General features: G+C 50.5%; 1 protein-coding gene across 1 annotated transcript in view; it reads left to right on the forward strand.

The window, feature by feature from the left end:
* Positions 1–20626, forward strand: part of LOC122920502 (zinc finger CCCH domain-containing protein 18-like) — a 76068-nt gene that overhangs the window by 20117 nt on the left and 35325 nt on the right. The window contains 5 exon segments of the mRNA XM_044270039.1: positions 9092–9234; positions 9407–9499; positions 10266–10423; positions 12685–12717; positions 20483–20597. Of these exon segments, the coding sequence (XP_044125974.1) occupies positions 9092–9234; positions 9407–9499; positions 10266–10423; positions 12685–12717; positions 20483–20597 (542 nt within the window).

Consider the following 20626-nt stretch of genomic DNA (forward strand, 5'->3'; position numbering starts at 1 on the left):
GCCCCCCCCCCAATATATTTACGGTGTTCGTGCCCCTGTCGGGCTGCAGCATTTGGTCTGAAGGCCCCCCCCCCCAATATATTTACGGTGTTCGTGCCCCTGTCGGGCTGCAGCATTTGGTCTGAAGGCCCCCCCCCCAATATATTTACGGTGTTCGTGCCGCTGTCGGGCTGCAGCATTTGGTCTGAAGGCCCCCCCCATATATTTACGGTGTTCGTGCCCCTGTCGGGCTGCAGCATTTGGTCTGAAGGGCCCCCCCCCCCCCATATATTTACGGTGTTCGTGCCCCTGTCGGGCTGCAGCATTTGGTCTGAAGGCCCCCCCCCCCAATATATTTACGGTGTTCGTGCCCCTGTCGGGCTGCAGCATTTGGTCTGAGGGCCCCCCCCAATATATTTACGGTGTTCGTGCCCCTATCGGGCTGCAGCATTTGGTCTGAAGGCCCCCCCCCCAATATATTTACGGTGTTCGTGCCGCTGTCAGGCTGCAGCATTTGGTCTGAGGGCCCCCCCCCCCCCAATATATTTACGGTGTTCGTGCCCCTATCGGGCTGCAGCATTTGGTCTGAAGGGCCCCCCCCCATATATTTACGGTGTTCGTGCCCCTGTCGGGCTGCAGCATTTGGGCTGAAGGGCCCCCCCCCCTATATTTACGGTGTTCGTGCCCCTGTTGGGCTGCAGCATTTGGTCTGAAGGCCCCCCCCCCCCAATATATTTACGGTGTTCGTGCCGCTGTCAGGCTGCAGCATTTGGTCTGAAGGGCCCCCCCCCATATATTTACGGTGTTCGTGCCCCTGTCGGGCTGCAGCATTTGGTCTGAAGGCCCCCCCCCAATATATTTACGGTGTTCGTGCCGCTGTCAGGCTGCAGCATTTGGTCTGAAGGCCCCCCCCCCCCAATATATTTACGGTGTTCGTGCCGCTGTCAGGCTGCAGCATTTGGTCTGAAGGCCCCCCCCCAATATATTTACGGTGTTCGTGCCGCTGTCAGGCTGCAGCATTTGGTCTGAAGGCCCCCCCCCCCCCCCCATATATTTACGGTGTTCGTGCCCCTGTCGGTCGGGATGTATGGAGGTGATTATGAGGAATTGGGACGTTCCCGTTGCAGAGGCCCTTTTTTCCCAGACTGCAGACTTTGGTTGACACAAGGCCTGGGCCGGCCTCTTGGAAAGGCTCCTGAAAAGGGGTACCCCATATCTAAACGAGGGTGCCGAAGACCCCCCACTATTTACCTGCCACATTGAGGGAGGGGGCATTCAGGAGGGCAGAACTCATGCACATACGTTTACAGGTGCAGCCAGATTCTCGCAGAGCTTATACATTTTTAGCCCAAATTGTGCTGAAAGCCTGACTTTAAAAAGGACAAGTGACCCGTCCACAGCAATAGTTTTTTCTGGGTTGAGGCCTCTTTAAAAAAAATTTATTTAAAGGGAACCCGTCACCTCAAAATCTCATATAAAACCGCCAGCATTACCTTATAGTAGCCCCCAGTCTGTTACTAATGAGGGGATTGATCCGGTAATCTGAAGCTCCATCAGCGCCATCTCGCCGGTCAGTCTGAAGTCAAGATCAGCCCCCTAACCGTCCCCTCTTCTGTGTGATCCTGCAGGGCGGCCTGGGATCCCGTTAGTCTCACGCATGCGCGGTGTCCAAACAATATGTATTATAATATTATTTTTGTAGACTAACACCCTATCATGAAATACACAGCACGTCAATGGTCACTAAGGGGTTAAAGGGGTTATTCAATACCTGTAATAACCCCCAGAATTCTCAGGTCCCTCACACACCGTATACGGCCACCAGCGGTCTGGTCTGATTTGTCAGATAATCTGCTGGTGTAAATGCGCCCTTAGTAGCATGATTGGCTTAGAGAGGCTGATAGGTGGCGCAGTATAAACCCCCCTCCCCCTTCCCCAATATGTCCTTTTCAGGTGGATGCCAGGCACTGTACTCTGGTTCGGGTTCAGCTGTAATAGGGGATAATGCACGACCACCATCACGGCTCTGCGGAGCGGTCACCCATCTTTCCCAGAGTTCCTTTGACGTCACATTATAACCTCCTGCAGACCATTGTGTGCTGCGCACCTCCTCTTGTCACGTGTCCGTCCCCCGCACATGGTGTCATTTTATGGGATCACAATCCCATAGTAGAAAGAGCACGGCAGCCTGTCTTGTGAAATGTTAGAATATTACATCCTAAAAGTAGCAGGGTCCTCCCAGCAGCACAGAGGATTTCAGGAGAGCAGTGTGCTGATCTTTTGAAGGTCACAGGATGAGAGTTACATAGTGGAAGGAGCAGGGTCCCAGCAGCACAGAGGATTTCAGGAGAGGAGTGTGCTGATCTTGTGGCGGACACAGGATGAGAGTTACATAGTGGAAGGAGCAGGGTCCTCAGCAGCACAGAGGATTTCAGGAGAGCGGTGTGCTGATCTTGTGGAGGTCACAGGATGAGAGTTACATAGTGGAAGGAGCAGGGTCCCAGCAGCACAGAGGATTTCAGGAGAGGAGCGTGCTGATCTGGTGGAGGTCACAGGATGAGAGTTACATAGTGGAAGGAGCAGGGTCCCAGCAGCACAGAGGATTTCAGGAGAGGAGCGTGCTGATCTGGTGGAGGTCACAGGATGAGAGTTACATAGTGGAAGGAGCAGGGTCCCCAGCAGCACAGAGGATTTCAGGAGAGGAGTGTGCTGATCTTGTGGAGGACACAGGATGAGAGTTACATAGTGGAAGGAGCAGGGTCCCAGCAGCACAGAGGATTTCAGGAGAGGGGTGTGCTGATCTTGTGGAGGTCACAGGATGAGTTACATAGTGGAAGGAGCAGGGTCCCAGCAGCACAGAGGATCTCAGGAGAGGAGCGTGCTGATCTGGTGGAGGTCACAGGATGAGAGTTACATAGTGGAAGGAGCAGGGTCCCCAGCAGCACAGAGGATTTCAGGAGAGGAGTGTGCTGATCTTGTGGAGGTCACAGGATGAGAGTTACATAGTGGAGGGAGCAGGGTCCCAGCAGCACAGAGGATTTCAGGAGAGGAGTGTGCTGATCTTGTGGAGGACACAGGATGAGAGTTACATAGTGGAAGGAGCAGGGTCCCCCCAGCAGCACAGAGGATTTCAGGAGAGGCGTGTACTGATCTTGTGGAGGTCACAGGATGAGAGTTACATAGTGGAGGGAGCAGGGTCCCAGCAGCACAGAGGATTTCAGGAGAGGAGCGTGCTGTTCTGGTGGAGATCACGGGATGAGAGATACATAGTGGAAGGAGCAGGGTCCCAGCAGCACAGAGGATTTCAGGAGAAGAGTGTGCTGATCTTGTGGAGGTCACGGGATGAGAGATACATAGTGGAAGGAGCAGGGTCCCAGCAGCACAGAGGATTTCAGGAGAGGAGCGTGCTGATCTGGTGGAGATCACAGGATGAGAGTTACATAGTGGAAGAAGCAGGGTCCCAGCAGCACAGAGGGTTTCAGGAGAGGAGTGTGCTGATCCTGTGGAGGGTCACTTATCTGTCATGATGAGGACAGAGCTGCGTGTTTTGCAGCAGAAAGCTCTTGTTCCCACAGCAGCACAGAGTATTAGCAAGCATCCCCATAGATGAAGGCTGTTGTGAGATTGGTCCTCGTAGGTTTCCGTAGCTCTGAGCCGTGCGTTTCTGATGTTTACAATGAACTTTAATGAAAAGAATGTGAAGAATGAAGCGAGCGATGACGTCACACCCGGGGATTTTAGTTGCCGCGTTATTTCATCACTGCGGGAAAAACCAGGTGCTGATGGCACACCGCCACGCACATGAAGGGCAGATGTAGCCGCGGGCCAGCAGCCAATCAGGAGCCTGTCCGAGGGTGACCTCTCAATCTGATTGGTCAGTCGGTTGGAGTGATTTGCTGCATGTTTATTGAAAGGGTCGCTTCTGCTGAACAAGCAGTCGGTACGGGCCCACGGCTGCAGCATGCGGATCCACGTAACACGGATGGCCGCCGCGTGAACTCTGCGTTTTACGGAGCGCCCTGCTCTCTGGTAGATGTCCTGTTCTTGTACGTTTTGCAGACAAGGATCGTCCTCCTCCAATCCGCAAAACCACGGTCATGTGCTTGACCCCTAAATCAAATCCATCGCTATTCGCGGCTGTAGATTCGCGCAGATTTCTGCTCCCTTTTGCGCTGTGCTTTCCTCTGGGGGTCACCCCCAAACCCCCCCTTTTCTTGTCACAGATTTTGGCCTTAATTTGTTGCTCCTCGTTTGCAATTTTCTTTTACCGAAACCCGACCTCCGCTGCCCAGTGAATGCGGCACAGGTTACAGCGATTCTTCCCGCGACAGTCCAAAAAAGGGCGTGGCTAAAATGCGTCAGGTTTATTATCGGCCTGTCTGACACGTCGGTGTAAAGCCGGACGGCGGCGTCAAATGTCTCGTTCATCATTGCGTTTGGTATAGAGGTGGGAGCCTTACAGGACCTCAGTGGATGGGTGGGGGTCAGTGCGCCACTTTACACTGCATCCACGCAGCGCTGAAGAATATTACGTGTATTGGGATCGCCACAAGGGACCTGCAGGCCGTGCCCGTTACATGCCAGAGCCATGGTGTTGGCTGCAGATTGCGACGGCTCCCTCCACGTCCTGTGTATGTTTAGATGTTTTACGGCTTTGACTTTCCGTGGCCTCTCGTCTCTACCTGTTTGACACAACATCCTGTCCATCCGCCGGCCTGTGAGTCACTCTCCAGGCTGATGATGGGAGTCGATGTCCTGATCGGTGACATCAGGAGCCGCTTTATTCCCACTTTAGGATACAGCGTCCCCGCTTGTTCCGGCGGTTTGCACGCCCTATACAGGCATCGGAGGGCACGCGGAGGCATCGCTCCTGCTGACTGTTTCCAATGACTAGCAGGACTGTGATTACTAAATTCTGGATTTCGGGCGCTGCCTTTTCCTCTGTGGATCAGGGATGGGAGATCCCTCAATATAACCTGGACAGGACATTAGGACATGTGTGTTGTTTTAAGGGGCGTACCCCCCCCCCCCCCCCCTCTGGACTTGGAGAGATGATTTTGCATGCTGACAGCCAGCAGGTGTTGTGCGTGGGTCCCATTAATTGGAATAAGCCCCCTCCATGATGCATACTGGATGCCGGAGTGAGAGGAGCTGTGGTTTGCAGGGTGCCATCTCTGTGGGACCGCCGGGGACACACAGGGGCTCCAGTGCTCATACCCCTTATCCTGTGGGACAAACTCCTTAAGGTGTACCACGTTCCAAAGAAAAGGGTTTTTCCACAAACAGCGCCGCTCTTCTCCATGGCCGTGCCTGGTACTGCAGCTCAGTCCTATACCCTTGAATATTGGACTCCGTTCTCTTCATTTCCATCTTGGGGTTCGTTCGCGTGAACACGTTCCCTGTGCTGTGTGGACGCCCTTTCTTGTGCCTCGTGTACACAAGGCCTTCTTCCAGCAATGGACATGTTCCATTCTCTGGGTGAGAGAGGGTTAATAAGGCCGTCGTGTGCACCTGCGGTCCCGCCCCGTGCATGCCTATTAGCGTGTGAGCGCCTTCCTCGGGCTCCGGCCTGCGCGCCTCGTTACTGGGCGTGCTGCTCAATTGCTTTATTCTGGTTTTCCCCCGATGTCCTGTTGTTTTTCTTCTTTTTTTTGTCCTACCTTTGTACACAGACCCGGGTCATGTGACTGGAATTTTTTATTTTTTGCACACCGTTGGCAGTAAACTATTTTCACGTTCTAAACTAAAGTCCATGGCAGTCGTGTGCGCGGCGTCCTGCGAGCGCTCCGTGAGCCTCTGGGTTTTTTCCACATTCTGTCACCTCTTGTGATGTTTCTCTGATGTCTGGAGATGCGAGGCACCCAGAGGGTCCTCCAGGGGCGCAGCTAAGGGCTCAGGTCAGCTATATCGGATCGCCGGGGTCCCCAGCTGTTTGAAGAGAGGGCAGCGCTCATAGGAGAGCCGCTTTCTCTGCTCTGTTCTCCTGCCGCCGCAGCGGAGAAGGCAGCGCTCGTACAAAAATGAAGCTGACAACCCCTTTAAAGACCTTGCAAACAGCGCCACAGAACATCCAGGGTCATACAGCGCCTCCCATGTACCTCTTCCATCCAGTGATGCCTCCTCATCTTCTCCTCAGACCACACCGCCATGGGGACTTCTTTCAGCCGCACCTCGTCTCTGCAGACCCTAACCCAACAGACATCTTACTTTCCTACTTTTCCATCCTCCTCCTCGCCTTCTCAACACCCCATCCTGCCCCCCCCATACTGTGCCCGCTGTGCCCCCAATGTTATCCTGCAGAAACGGTGCCCCTGAAAATACTGGGACCACACAGTGCGTCAGTACAAAAACACCCCTTTATAGTGTGCGCCGCTACAAAAAATACCCCCTTTCAGATCGGACTCTCGTATAAAACCCTAAATGAGACCCCCCCCCCCCCCCCCCCGTATCAGACCAAACCCCCTTTAGACCTCTGTCAGACCCCAGTTTTAGACCTCAGATCAGAACCCTCCATGTAAGACCCCGACCCAATATCAGACCGCAGATGAGACCCCCATTAGACCTCTAGACCCCCAGTCAGACCTCTCCAGCCCCCCAATCAGATATCTTTACCCCCATTAGACCTCTCCAGACCCCCCAGTCAGACCTCCAGACCCCCAATAACACCGCCATATCAGACCTCAGATCAGAACCCTCCATTAGACCTCCATGTAAGACCCCGACCCAATATCAGACCGCAGATAAGACCCCCATTAGACCTCTAGACCCCCAGTCAGACCTCTCCAGCCCCCCAATCAGATGTCTTTACCCCCATTAGACCTCTCCAGACCCCCAATAACACCGCCATATCAGACCTCCGATCAGACTGTAAAATATTAATAACTTGCCTCTCCTGCCGCCCCTCTCCCTGTCCTGGTTCCCTTCTCCGGTCCCGCTCTGCACAGTCACCTGACCTCCTGCAGCGTCCGGCCAGAGAGCGCTCCGTACGTCCTGACGCTGCAGGCGGGACCTGGGAGGAGGGGTAAGTACCGCGCTTTCCCCCGCCTCCTCCTCCATACATTATGTACTGCATCTTATAAAGGGAAAAGTACAGTACCACTGGCAAGGGCTGCCTCCTGGGCCCCCGGCTTAGGGTCCCGGTTACAACTGCGACCCTTATAGCTACGCCACTGGGTCCTTCTCTACATTTATTTGGGGGGTGCTTGGTTTCCATTATGGCCGTTGGTGAGGACGGCCCCTAGTGGTTTATATGAAGTAGTCAATATAATCGACGCGATGCAATGAGTTGCGTCATTTATACTTTAGATGCTGCAAATGTAGACAGTCTAACGCAGGGGTGCACGCCCAGGGGCCACATGTGGCCCTCAATCATCTGGTAGCAGACATATGTCTATGTCTCGTGGCTGCTCACACGAATCTTTCATGTATTGTCCCATTAGATGGGAGTCCTGGAAGTGGAACTATAGTGTAAGCTCAATGTGCCAGAAGTGCAGTATTCCACTCGGTAATACCCCTTTAACGTTTATTTTCGGCACTTGGAATTGGTTCAGGTTGACAGTGTGGCCCCCAACCAGAAAAGGTTGTGCACCCCTGGTCTAACGGGTCCCCAAATGTATTCCGGTACCTCAGTCCGTTAGACCCGTCTGTCCATCTTTACGCTGCTTGTTGGTGCAATCTTAACCCATGTGCGGTATTCCAGCCAAGCCACGCGCCTTTACGCCCCAAGAGGGTCAGTAAATATCCTGAAAGCTGCTTTCAGAACACGCGGCCTAGAAGCTTAGCGCTTGCCTTGTAGACCTGCGATGTTCTGAATGCAGCTCTGGATGTGACTGGAGTATAAATCTTCATCTGTGCCGGTGACGGAAAGGATTTGCCAAGTTGTAGTTTGTAGGCACAGGGAGTGAAATGGCGCCGGAGTATTTCACTATGACCGGTGGCCATCATTGAATGGAAGGCGTCGGAGTCCATTGCAGTACCTGTTAATGTGGCCTCCAGTAATTCGGGAAGTTTGACTCCGGACAGTCCTTTCTAGGCCGTATCTGTAGAATATTGATGAGCGGTCCTCCGGGCGGGTCCGACTCCCTGCACCCACCATGATCCGCTCCCCTCACAGCATACCCAGCACAGCGCCGTCCATTGGCTGCGCTCGGTATTGCATCTCCGCTCAATTCACTTGAATGGCCATATGACGGATGAATGTGACATCACGAGGAAGAGCCTGCCCCCTCCAGCACTGCGCTGGGATTCAGATATGGACGACCTGGACATTAATAGTCCTGGAGAACCCATTTAAGGTCACTACCCTTTCTGCTACTTAAAGCGGTTGTCCCACGAAAAATGTTCTACAGTTTTCAAACCATCACCTGGATCTGAATACTTTTCTAATTACATGTAATAAAAAATGTTGTAGAACTACTGAGTAATTTAATAACATGTAAATCTGTATTGTGCCACTAAGGCTACTTTCACAGTTGCGGCAGGACGGATCCGACAGGCTGTTCACCCTGTCGGATCCGTCCTTCCGCTGTTTCGCTGTGCCGCCGGACCACCGCTCCGTCCCCATTGACTATAATGGGGACGGGGCGGAGCTCCGGCGCAGCACAGCGGTGCACGGCGAAAGCCGCCGGACTAAAAAGCCTGACATGCAGTAATTTAAGTCCGCCGGCCTTCCTCTGTGCACGTCCGCTGGAGCTCCGCCCCCGTCCCCATTATAGTCAATGGGGACGGAGCGGCGGCACAGCGAAAATAGCCGCAGGACGGATCCGACACGGTGAACAGCCTGTCGGATCCGTCCTGCCGCAAGTGTGAAATTAGCCTTAATGTCTGCAGCCAAGAAGGCGCGCCCCCCTGAGCTGCAGCCGAGAAGGCGCGCCCCCCTGAGCTGCAGCCGAGAAGGCGCGCCCCCCTGAGCTGCAGCCGAGAAGGCGCGCCCCCCTGAGCTGCAGCCGAGAAGGCGCGCCCCCCTGAGCTGCAGCCGAGAAGGCGCGCCCCCCTGAGCTGCAGCCGAGAAGGCGCGCCCCCCTGAGCTGCAGCCGTTAATGTGGCAGTAGGTGGGCTTCACCGTATATGTTGTATGTACTTACCTGCCCCTAACGACCATTGTCTCTTCTAGGGAACTGCACCTGGGGAATGAGCTGCCGCTTCATACATCCTGGAATGAACGATAAGGGGAACTATTCACTCATAACCAAACCCGACCCGTTTTCCCCAAATGGGACCCCTGCAGGAGTGGCCCCTCTGGCTCAGAACATCTGGGTAAGCCCTGCAGTGTTGTGGCCCCTCCACTCTACACTAGAAGTGCAGCCTGTTATCTGGTCAGATTCCCCGGGATCCTGTTTGCCAAGTCTGTGAAGGTCTTTGGTGGTGACAGAGCTGGTTCTGTACGGACTATTACAGCTTCATACAAATCTATATTTCTGTCCTACAGGGGGCTCCAGCCGCGGAAGAGCTACTGCTCCCCCCAGTCCAGGACCCCCCTACAGAGAGCGCCTGGGAAAGAGGCCTCCGGCATGCTAAAGAGGTAATGTACATTGGCTATTAGTAGCCGCTGCCGTCAATGGACGTTCTATTTTCTGTGACGTTTGCAGATTAGATTTCTATGGATCTCTCCTACTTTGCAGCCATTATTTTGAAAATAGAAAGCAATTTGGAAGCTGTCCTTTCTACAAATCTCCTACCGTCTTTTGCTTGCAGCTCCAATGCTTACTTGTGTGTGTTCATGGTCACAAGCAAACCCTATGTGGTCTGATCCTGCAGCCGCGGCCCCTCCCTCCATCGGCAGCCGCGGCCCCTCCCTCCATCGGCAGCCGCGGCCCCTCCCTCCATCGGCAGCCGCGGCCCCTCCCTCCATCGGCAGCCGCGGCCCCTCCCTCCATCGGCAGCCGCGGCCCCTCCCTCCATCGGCAGCCGCGGCCCCTCCCTCCATCGGCAGCCGCGGCCCCTCCCTCCATCGGCAGCCGCGGCCCCTCCCTCCATCGGCAGCCGGGAGAACAAAGGGATATAGCTTGTTGAGATCCAACATGCCCAATCCACGACATCCGTCCCCATGCACGTTCGATGGTCAGCAGATCCAGTTGAAATCTCTGGGTTCTGTGACCACGCCAGGCTCAGATCCAGAAGGGTCAGTCCGCAGGATTAGGGTGATGGATAAGTTGAGTGGCCATATTGTCTCTGTACCCCGAGGGGCTTCTGATGGGACGAATGGAGATAATTATTATTTTTTTGTAGGATTCTGATTTCCTCTGAATTTTTTTCCTGAGCGTTTTTTCTTTTTCTTTCTTATTCAGGTGCTGAAAAAAGCCACCATAAGAAAAGAGCAGGAGCCGGACTTTGAAGAGAAGCGTCTGACGGTCACCATTGGAGAGGACGAGAGGGACTTTGATAAGGAGAATGACTATTTACACGACTGGAATTATCGGATCACCAGAGAAGTTCGTGAAACGGGGTGCGTATGTCGGCCTGAGATGCTTCTCCTTCGTCCGTCTGGGATACGCCACACAAGAGGGACAGACCTTGGCAATGGTTATAATGCTTCTCCTGTTGCAGTGAGGGGGTCTTGTAGTGGGGGACGCCAGTATGGGCCCGTTAGATTGTGCTCCTGGTCTTCTCTTCCCAAAGCAGTTGTTCGTTTTGTCCCACGTTCCTCTCATCCAGAATATTTGAGCTTTTCACCTCAATTGGGTCCAGCGGATAAGAGGAATGTTACCGGTAATGGAGCCGCCTAGAAATGGGTCCAGAAATTCTGTGACCAAACGTCTGCCGCGGGCGTGATCTGGGTATCTGCCCTGTGCTTATAGACGGTTTCCATGGTAAACCGTAGTGTGTAATATTTCTGTTAGTTTATTTTCTGATTTTGCTTCACTTTTATTTTCGGGTTAATGGGGTTGTCCCACCGTAAGAGCTTCTCCCTCCGTCCACAGCTTAGGGGGATAATTATCTGTTCAGTGGGGGTTGTCCGCTGTGACTCCCACCCATCACAAGAACGAGGTGTCGAGTCCCTAGAGTAAATCGAGCTGCGGTCCCACATGTCCTGCTCCATTCAACTCCGTGGGACTGCGAAGCTAAAGGGGTTGTGTCCCTTCAGCAGATGGCATTGATCATGTAGGAAAACGGGTGAAAAGCTCGGCTTTCTGCAGTCAGAGTTGAATGTAGCGGCAGGGGACATGTGTGACCGCCACACCGCTCACTTCAGGGACTTATTCTTAGGGCTGTTTCACACGAGCGAGTCCATTGCGGGAATCGCGCTCCGTGTGTGTGATCCTCCGCTCTGGACTTGCAGGAGCGCAGGGCATTATCATGATTTATAATGCTGTGTGTCTCTGCTTGACCTTATTTCTGCAGAATCATACTGACAGCTTTATGTCACTATGATCCTGTGGAAAAAAGTCCACGCAGAGACACACAGCATTATAGATCATGATAATGCCCTGCGCTCCTGCAAGTCCAGAGCGGAGGATCACACCCACACACGGAGCGCGATTCCCGCAATGGACAGCCCAAATTAAGAAACTTGCCTCCTATTTTGTGGGTAGAGAATAAGCGCTTATGGTGGCAGTTCTTAGCTTAAAGGGGTCCTCTCACTTCACCAAATAGCATTTATTATGTAGAGAAAGTTAATACAAGCCATTTATTAATATACTGTTCTTATCCAAGTTGCTTCCTTTGCTGGCTAGTCTAATATTCCCATCACATTATACACTTCTCGTTTCCATGGTTACGACCTCCCTGCAATCCATCAGCGGTGGTCGTGCTTGCACACTATAGAAACAAGCACCAGCCTATGTGCGCTCCTCTGGTCCCGGCCAACACAGATGCTGCCATTATTTCCTACAGTGTGCAAGCACGGCCACCACTGCCAGATTGCAGGGAGGTCGTAACCATGGAAACAAGTGGTGTATAATGTGATGCGAAAATGAATCCAGCCAGCGAAGGAAGCAACATGGAGAATCACAGCACATTAGGAAGGGCCTTGTATTAACTTTGTCTATGTAATAAATGCCACCTTGCTGAAGTGAGACGACCCCTTTTAAAGTGCTAGTCCCATCTGAGACACTGATGGCATATAGCTAGGATAGTCTTGCGTCTAGGAGTTGCTCCTATCTCCGGAACGGAACCCCTGAAGTAAGCGGAGAGCAGCTGCACATGCACGGCCACCCTCCGTTAACGGGTCCGAAAAATAGGCGAGCTCTGGCTCAGCAGTAAATGGAGAAGTGGCAGCACTTGGATGGTGCGTTCTCCATTTACTGCTACGGGACTTCCGAAAATAGCCAAACGTGCTCCCTCGGCTATTTTTGGGGCTCTCGTAGCGATGAATGGAGAGCCTGCTGTGCACGTGTTCTGAGGTGGGACCTCTTGGACCCTGATGGCATATACTAGCAATGTGCGGTCCGTGTCCCAGCTGATTGCCTCTGGTCCCGCTGCTGGGGAAACCTAATATTACATAGCAGCCATTCAGATATGCGGACATGCCCCAGCGAGCGCCCCAGGCTAGGTTCTCACACCTAGTGCAGCTGTAGGAGGAGACGAGCAGATTCTCTCTCATACTTTTCCTTCCCTTTGAATTCTCTCCCGGCTTTTATTAAAAACAGATCTGCGTATGTGACTCTGAGCCGAGGACCGCGTGTCGTGCCGGTCGTGTAGAAATGCGTAACTAGACAGAATATTAATGATTGCATCTAATCCTGTCTTCATTCTTCTTTCTTTCAGAGAAGTGGAATTTCGAGAAACCGTCACCCACGGGTGAGTAGCATTTGACTGCTGGTGGTTGTGATTGCATTGGCTGCTTCAGTATGACCAGAGTCTTTGCAGGGCACCCTTGAGAATCAGTGGCCGTGCAAGGATTCCACTGCCCACGTATTGGCTCTGCCCTAATAGAAGTGGAGTGGCCTCTAGCCAAAAATCTCTTAACCATTTGCTTACTGCCACACCACTATACGCCGAGGCGGTAAGCGGTTAACTGTACCCCACAGTATGAAAGCAGCGGGTTACACCCATGGCGCTGCAGATCTTTGTGGCCGTGGTCTCAGTGAAGATCCCAGGGACCAGCCAAAGTGGTCTCCGGGCATGAGACCGCAGTGACAAACAGAACCTGGCTAGGCGCTGATGGGAGTGCGACCCCTGCTGTCTGTGTATTAACCCCTTCCTGCTCTAGCTGTGGCAGAAATGGGGTTAATTCTAAAGTCATAAAAAAAGTTGTGGCTATAATTATTAGTTTTAGCAATGGCACAGCAGACGGAGCGCACACATAAAATAAGATATATTAGTTTTAGCAATATTACAGTGTAAGATATACAAACGAGAAGATCTGCTCTGGCAGTGCGGTGCCACAGAAAGAAAAATACTATTTTTTGGGCTCAGTGGTTAGCCGCGGTGAGCAGTGCAGTGGCTCAGTGGTTAGCCGTGGTGAGCAGTGCGGTGGCTCAGTGGTTAGCCGTGGTGAGCAGTGCGGTGGCTCAGTGGTTAGCCGTGGTGGCAGTGCGGTGGCTCAGTGGTTAGCCGTGGTGGGCAGCGCGGTGGCTCAGTGGTTAGCCGTGGTGGGCAGCGCGGTGGCTCAGTGGTTAGCCGTGGTGGGCAGCGCGGTGGCTCAGTGGTTAGCCGTGGTGGGCAGCGCGGTGGCTCAGTGGTTAGCCGTGGTGGGCAGCGCGGTGGCTCAGTGGTTAGCCGTGGTGGGCAGCGCGGTGGCTCAGTGGTTAGCCGTGGTGGGCAGCGCGGTGGCTCAGTGGTTAGCACTGGTGCCTTGCAGCGCTGGGGTCCTGGGTTCGGATCCTACCAAGGACAACATCTGCATGGAGTTTGTATGTTCTACCCGTGTTTGCAGGGGTTTCCTCCGGGTTCTCCGGTTTCCCCTCTCACTCCAAAGACAGACTGATAGGGGGCTTATTAGATTGTGAGCTCCTCATCTATAGCGGCCCCCACTAAAGAGAACGGGTCCGCATCCAACCTGCAAAAAACGCGGATTGGATACCCTAACCCTAGTCAGCGATGATCATTTCTGTAATATACAAAAAATATATATATTTAAAGTCCTTCCATTGTTTAAAATGTGATGGACGTCACTTAGCATCAAAGGGCATCTGTCAGCAGTTCTGTCCCTATGACACCGACCTGTTCCATGTGCGCTCGGCGGCTGAAGGCCTCTGTGTTGGTCCCATGTTCATATGTGCCTGCACTGCTGAGAAACATTAGGTTTTAATATATGCAAATGAGGCTCGAGGAGCAATGAGGGCGTTGCTGTTGCTCCTAGAGGCTCAACTCTCTCTGCCACTGGCACGCCCCCTGCACTGTGATTGACAGGGCCGGGCAATGTAAATCTGGCCCTGTCAAAGTGCAGAGGGAGCTGAGCCTCTTGGTGTAATGGTAACGCCCCCGTTGCTCCTAGAGGTACAAATCTGCTAGATGCCCTTTAACCCTTTCAGGACCAAGCCATTTTTTACCTTAAGGACCAGGCTATTTTTTGCAAATCTGACCAGTGTCAGTTTATGTGTGAATAACTTTAAAACACTTTTACTTATCCAGGCCGTTCTGAGATTGTTTTTTCATCCCATATTGTACTTCATGACACTGGTAAAATTAAGTCAAAAAAAAATTTTTTTTTGCACAAAAAAATACCAAATTTACCCAAAATTTGGAAAAATTAGCAAATTTCAAAGTTTCAGTTTCTCTACTTCTGTAATACATAGTAATACCCCTAAAAATTGTGATGACTTTACATTCCCCATATGTCTACTTCATGTTTGGATCATTTTGGGAATTACATTTTATTTTTTGGGGACGTTACAAGGCTTAGAAGTTTAGAAGCATTTTTCGGAAAATTTCCAAAACCCAATTTTTAGGGACCACTACAGCTCTGAAGTCACTTTGTGAGGCTTACATAATTGAAACCACCCAAAATGACCCCATTCTATAAACTACACCCCTCAAGGTATTCAAAACTGATTTTACAAACTTGGTTAACCCTTTAGGTGTTGCACAAGAGTTATTGGCAAATAGAGATAAAATTTGAGAATTTCATTTTTTTGCCTAATTTTCCATTTTAACCCATTTTTTCCACTAACAAAGCAAGGGTTAACAGCCAAACAAGACTGTATCTTTATTGCCCTGACTCTGCCGTTTACAGAAACACCCCATATGTGGCCGTAAACTACTGTACGGCCACACAGCGGGGCGTAGAGTGAAAGGTGCGCCGTATGGTTTTTGGAAGCCAGATTTTGCTGGACAGTTTTTTTGACACCATGTCCCATTTGAAGCCCCCTGATGCACCCCTAGAGTAGAAACTCTATAAAAGTGACCCCATCTAAGAAACTACACCCCTCAAGGTATTCAAAACTGATTTTACAAACTTCGGTTAACCCTTTAGGTGTTGCACAAGAGTTATTGGCAAATAGAGATAAAATTTGAGAATTTCATTTTTTTGCCTAATTTTCCATTTTAACCCATTTTTTCCACTAACAAAGCAAGGGTTAACAGCCAAACAAGACTGTATCTTTATTGCCCTGACTCTGCCGTTTACAGAAACACCCCATATGTGGCCGTAAACTACTGTACGGCCACACAGCGGGGCGTAGAGTGAAAGGTGCGCCGTATGGTTTTTGGAAGCCAGATTTTGCTGGACAGTTTTTTTGACACCATGTCCCATTTGAAGCCCCCTGATGCACCCCTAGAGTAGAAACTCTATAAAAGTGACCCCATCTAAGAAACTACACCCCTCAAGGTATTCAAAACTGATTTTACAAACTTCGTTAACCCTTTAGGTGTTGCACAAGAGTTATTGGCAAATAGAGATAAAATTTGAGAATTTCATTTTTTTGCCTAATTTTCCATTTTAACCCATTTTTTCCACTAACAAAGCAAGGGTTAACAGCCAAACAAGACTGCATCTTTATTGCCCTGACTCTGCCGTTTACAGAAACACCCCATATGTGGCCGTAAACTACTGTACGGCCACACAGCGGGGCGTAGAGTGAAAGGTGCGCCGTATGGTTTTTGGAAGCCAGATTTTGCTGGACAGTTTTTTTGACACCATGTCCCATTTGAAGCCCCCTGATGCACCCCTAGAGTAGAAACTACATAAAAGTGACCCTATCTAAGAAACTACACCCCTCAAGGTATTCAAAACTGATTTTACAAACGTTGTTAACCCTTTAGGTGTTCCACAAGAGTTATTGGCAAATAGAGATGAAATTTCAGAATTTCAATTTTTGGGCAAATTTTCCATTTTACTTTTTTTTTTCCAGTTACAAAGCAAAGTTTAACAGCCAAACAAAACTCATTATTTATGGCCCTGATTCTGTAGTTTACAGAAACACCCCATATGTGGTCGCAAACCGCTGTATGGGCACACGGCAGGGCGCAGAAGGAAAGGGATGCCATATGGTTTTTGGAAGGCAGATTTTGCTAGACAGTTTTTTTGGGCACTATGTCCCATTTGAAGCCCCCCTGATGCACCCCTAGGTTAGAAACTCCAAAAGAGTGACCCCATTTTGGAAACTATGGGATAAGGTGGCAGTTTTGTTGGTACTATTTTAGGGTATATATGATTTTTGGTTGCTCTATATTACACTTTTTGTGAGGCAAAGTAACAAAAAATAGAAATTCTGAAATTTCATCTCCATTTGCCACTAACTCTTGTGGAACACTTAAAGGGTTAACACAGTTTGTAAAATCAGTTTTGAATATCTTGAGGGGTGTAGTTTCCAAAATGGGGTCACTTTTTGGAGTTTCTACTCTAGGGGTGCATCAGGGGGCTTCAAATGGGACATGGTGTCAAAAATACCAGTCCAGCAAAAACTGCCTTCCAAAAACCATATGGCATTCCTTTCCTTCTGTGCCCTGCCGTGTGGCCATACAGCAGTTTACGACCACATATGGGGCATTTATATAAACTACAGAATCAGGCCAATAAATATTGAGTTTTATTTGGCTGTTAACCCTTGCTTTGTTACGGGAAAAAATTGATTAAAATCGAAAATTTCCCAAAAAATAGGTGTTTTGGCACTGTTTTTATTTTTTATTATTTGCAACGTTCATCTGACAGGTACGATTATGTGCTATTGTTATAGAGCAAGTTCCTACGGACGTGGCAATACCTAATATGTCTACCTTTTTTAATTTATCTAGGTTTTACACAATAAAATCATTTTTGAAACAAAAAAAATCATGTTTTAGTGTCTCTATAGTCTGAGAGCCATAGTTTTTTCAGTTTTTAGTCGATTGTCTCAGGTTGGGTATCATTTTTGCGGGATGAGATGACGGTTAGATTGGTACTATTTTGGGGTGCATATGACTTTTTGATCGCTTGCTATTACACTTTTTGTGATGTAAGGTAACAAAAAAATGGCTTTTTTGACACCGTTTTTATTTAATTTTTTTTACAGTGTTCACCTGAGGGGTTAGGTCATGTGGTATTTTTATAGAGCAGGTTCTTACGGACGTGGCAATACCTAATATGTCTACCTTTTTTTAATTTATCTAGGTTTTACACAATAATATCATTTTTGAAACAAAAAAAAATCATGTTTTAGTGTCTCCATAGTCTGAGAGCCATAGTTTTTTCAGTTTTTAGGCGATTGTCTCATGTAGGGGCTCATTTTTTGCGGGATGAGGTGACGGTTGGATTGGCACTATTTTGGCGTACATGTGACTTTTTTGATCACTTTTATTATCTTTTTTGGGAAGTAAGGTGGGCAAAATTTCTATTTCCTCATAGTTTTTATTTTTTTATTTTTATGGCGTTCACCGTGCGGGGAAATTAACATGATTGTTTTATAGATCAGGTCGTTACGGACGCGGCGATACCTAATATGTGTAGCGTTTTTTATTTATTTTATTTTTATTCAGTGATAAATGTTTTTTTTTATCTTTTACTTTTTTCACTTTTTTTAACATTTTTTTTGACCCAGACCCACTTGGTTCTTGAAGATCCAGTGGGTCTGATGTCTGTATAATACAGTACAGTACAATATACTATACAGTACTGCACTGTATTTTACTTACAGTTTGCCTGAACAGACCTATGCTTTCAGCATAGATCTGTTCAGTACCATGGACAGCAGGATGCCTGAGAAGGCATCCTGTTGCCATGGGAACCTTCCCCGTCTGTCACAACTGCGCAGACGGGGAAGGGTGAGGACGGGGCTGGCGGGGGGCTCTCTGGGGGCTCTCTCCCTCTCCCATCGGGGGCTGCAAAGGCACAGCAGCCCCCCGATCGGAGAGGGAGGGAGCTCTCTCTTACTGTTAACCTTTTCCATACAGCGGTCCGTACGGACCGCTGTATGGAAAGGGTTAAACGGCTGACATCGCATCAACGATGTCAGCCGTTTATACCAGGGTGCCAGCAATGTGCTGGCACCCTGGTATACCCACTGTACACCAACGATTATTGAAGGGGAGGCGGGCGGGGGATCGCGATCCCGCCTGCCGCACCGCCCGCCTCCCGCACGGCCCGCACCGCCCGCAACCCTCCCCCTGCACCACCCGCCCACATAATACTATTCAGGGGTGCAGGGGGGGGTAAAAAAACGTGATTTGGGTAATTTTAAAGTTTCTGATCCCTGCGGTCAGGGACCGCAGGGATCAGAAACGGCATAAAGCGCTAAAAAACCGCAGGTCTGAATTGACCTGCGGTTTGAAGCAATCGCCGATAGGGGGGGGGTCACAGGACCCCCCTCGGCATTGGCACTGGGTGCCTGGCTGTGTGTAACAGCCGGCACTCAGCGCTGTCACCATGTCTGCAGACATGGTGACAGTTTAATGCCATGACGAATATACTCGTCATGGAGCACTAACTAGCAGTGTTTTATGACGAGTATACACGTCATAGGTCGGGAAGGGGTTAATGTGAGGTACAGAGGTACAGTGAGCCGCCGGCTGCAGTATCATGGCTCCTGATCATTCAGAGCTTGTACTTGGAGTGCGGCTGCACGGTAAGGCAGATGCAGTATACCCAAAGCTAGCCACGTGTGTTTACTTGTGGGCACCGCAGCGCCTACCACAGCCACGTGCTGCGCCGTAAAATGCTTTATGGCTCTTTGGTAGTTTTCCATGATAAACGCTGCGCGGGCGCGAGGAGGCTGTAGACGCTCTGGAAAGCCTTTTATAGCGGCTTCTGTATTTGTTGTTGTGTCTTTAATCCGGTTACGGTTTTATGAACCTGAGCATGTCGGTGAATAAATACTGGAGAGCGTGAAACTTTCCGTAGGCCGGCGGGTTCCATCAGCAGTAGTGCTCCCATTCTGGCGCATGCGCCATCTTCCTCGCATTTCATATAGAGGCATGCACGTTAGTTAGTTTTCTAATTCTTTAAAAATTCAACAGAAAGGAAAATGTGTCTGTGCTCGACCAGAAGCCATCTATAAGGCATAATGAAGCTTAGAGGAGGATAGCCCGATACGTAAGGCTCTCGATGTGGTCTGAGGACATGTAGGAAAATCCAAGGCAAAGCTTTCAGGCTGACCCTTGTTTCTGCATTGGGTCTGCAGTTTGCACGGCCATGGGCCCCATTCTATGTGCTGCCTTATACTGTTGATGACCTATCAATATCAGAATGGGGGGGTCTGACACCTGGCACCCCCCCCCCCCCCCCCCCCCCCCCCCAGAGCTGTTTGAAGAGAAAGCAGCGCTCTGTCTCTGCTCGGTTTACCTCTCGTCGGAGCAGTGTAATTACAAGTATGGCGTCCCCATTCACTTCTATGGGACGGCACCGTCTGTTGAAGTGGTTACTATAGAGCCGTCTATAGAAGTGAACGGGGACGCCATACTTTCTGCAGCGAGCAGGTAAACAGAGCAGAGAAAGCAGCGCTGATCGGCGGGGGTGCCAGGAGTCTGCCCCACCGTTTCTTACAGGGCTCCAGGATTTTATTATTGATGGTCCATCCCCATGGTAGGCCCTCAGATTCTGATCAGCGGGGGTTCAGCACCCTTCACCCCCGCCAGCCAACTGGCTCAGCATTCCCCTAATCATCTAGTGGATGAGTCTAACAGTCTCAGTACTGGACCCCAGCGCTGCTGTAAAACAGCTGATTGCCAGGGGTGCGGGCATCTGCCCCTGACGGACTATCCTGAGTATAGACCATCAGTGTAGATCCTGGGATGTCACTTTAGGGGCTCATGCACATGACCGTTGCCTGTTTTGCTGTCCACAACTTGTGCATCCGGCCATGTGCCTACCACATTTTGCAGAACCGAACATCCGTCCCATAATGGAACTGTCCTATCCTCATCCATAATATGGACAAGAGTAGGACATGTTCTATATACTTGCAGATGCCACGGAATGGACATACGGATTCGGCCAGCCCACGGAGTGCCGTCCACATCTTTTGTGGCCCCATTGAGGTGAATGGGTCCGCATTTGACCTGCAAAAAATGCGGATCGGATGCAGACAAAAAACGTTTGTGTGCATGAGCCCTAAGAGGAACCAACATGATGCTGATTTGATGTGTATGACGTGACGCCTGAGACGTGGGCTTCCGTGGTCTCACTGTAGATGTTTTCTCTATTTCTTAGGCCCGATCCATTTGCTGATCCTTACCATGACCTTGAAATGGAGAGATACTGGCGCGGAGGGCAGTATGAAAACTTCCGTGTACAGTACACAGAGACGGAGCCATACCGCTATAGAGTACGTGCCCACTACTCGCGTTCATGCAG

Source organism: Bufo gargarizans, chromosome 10, assembly GCF_014858855.1.
Source record: "Bufo gargarizans isolate SCDJY-AF-19 chromosome 10, ASM1485885v1, whole genome shotgun sequence".
NCBI classification, from domain to species: domain Eukaryota; kingdom Metazoa; phylum Chordata; class Amphibia; order Anura; family Bufonidae; genus Bufo; species Bufo gargarizans.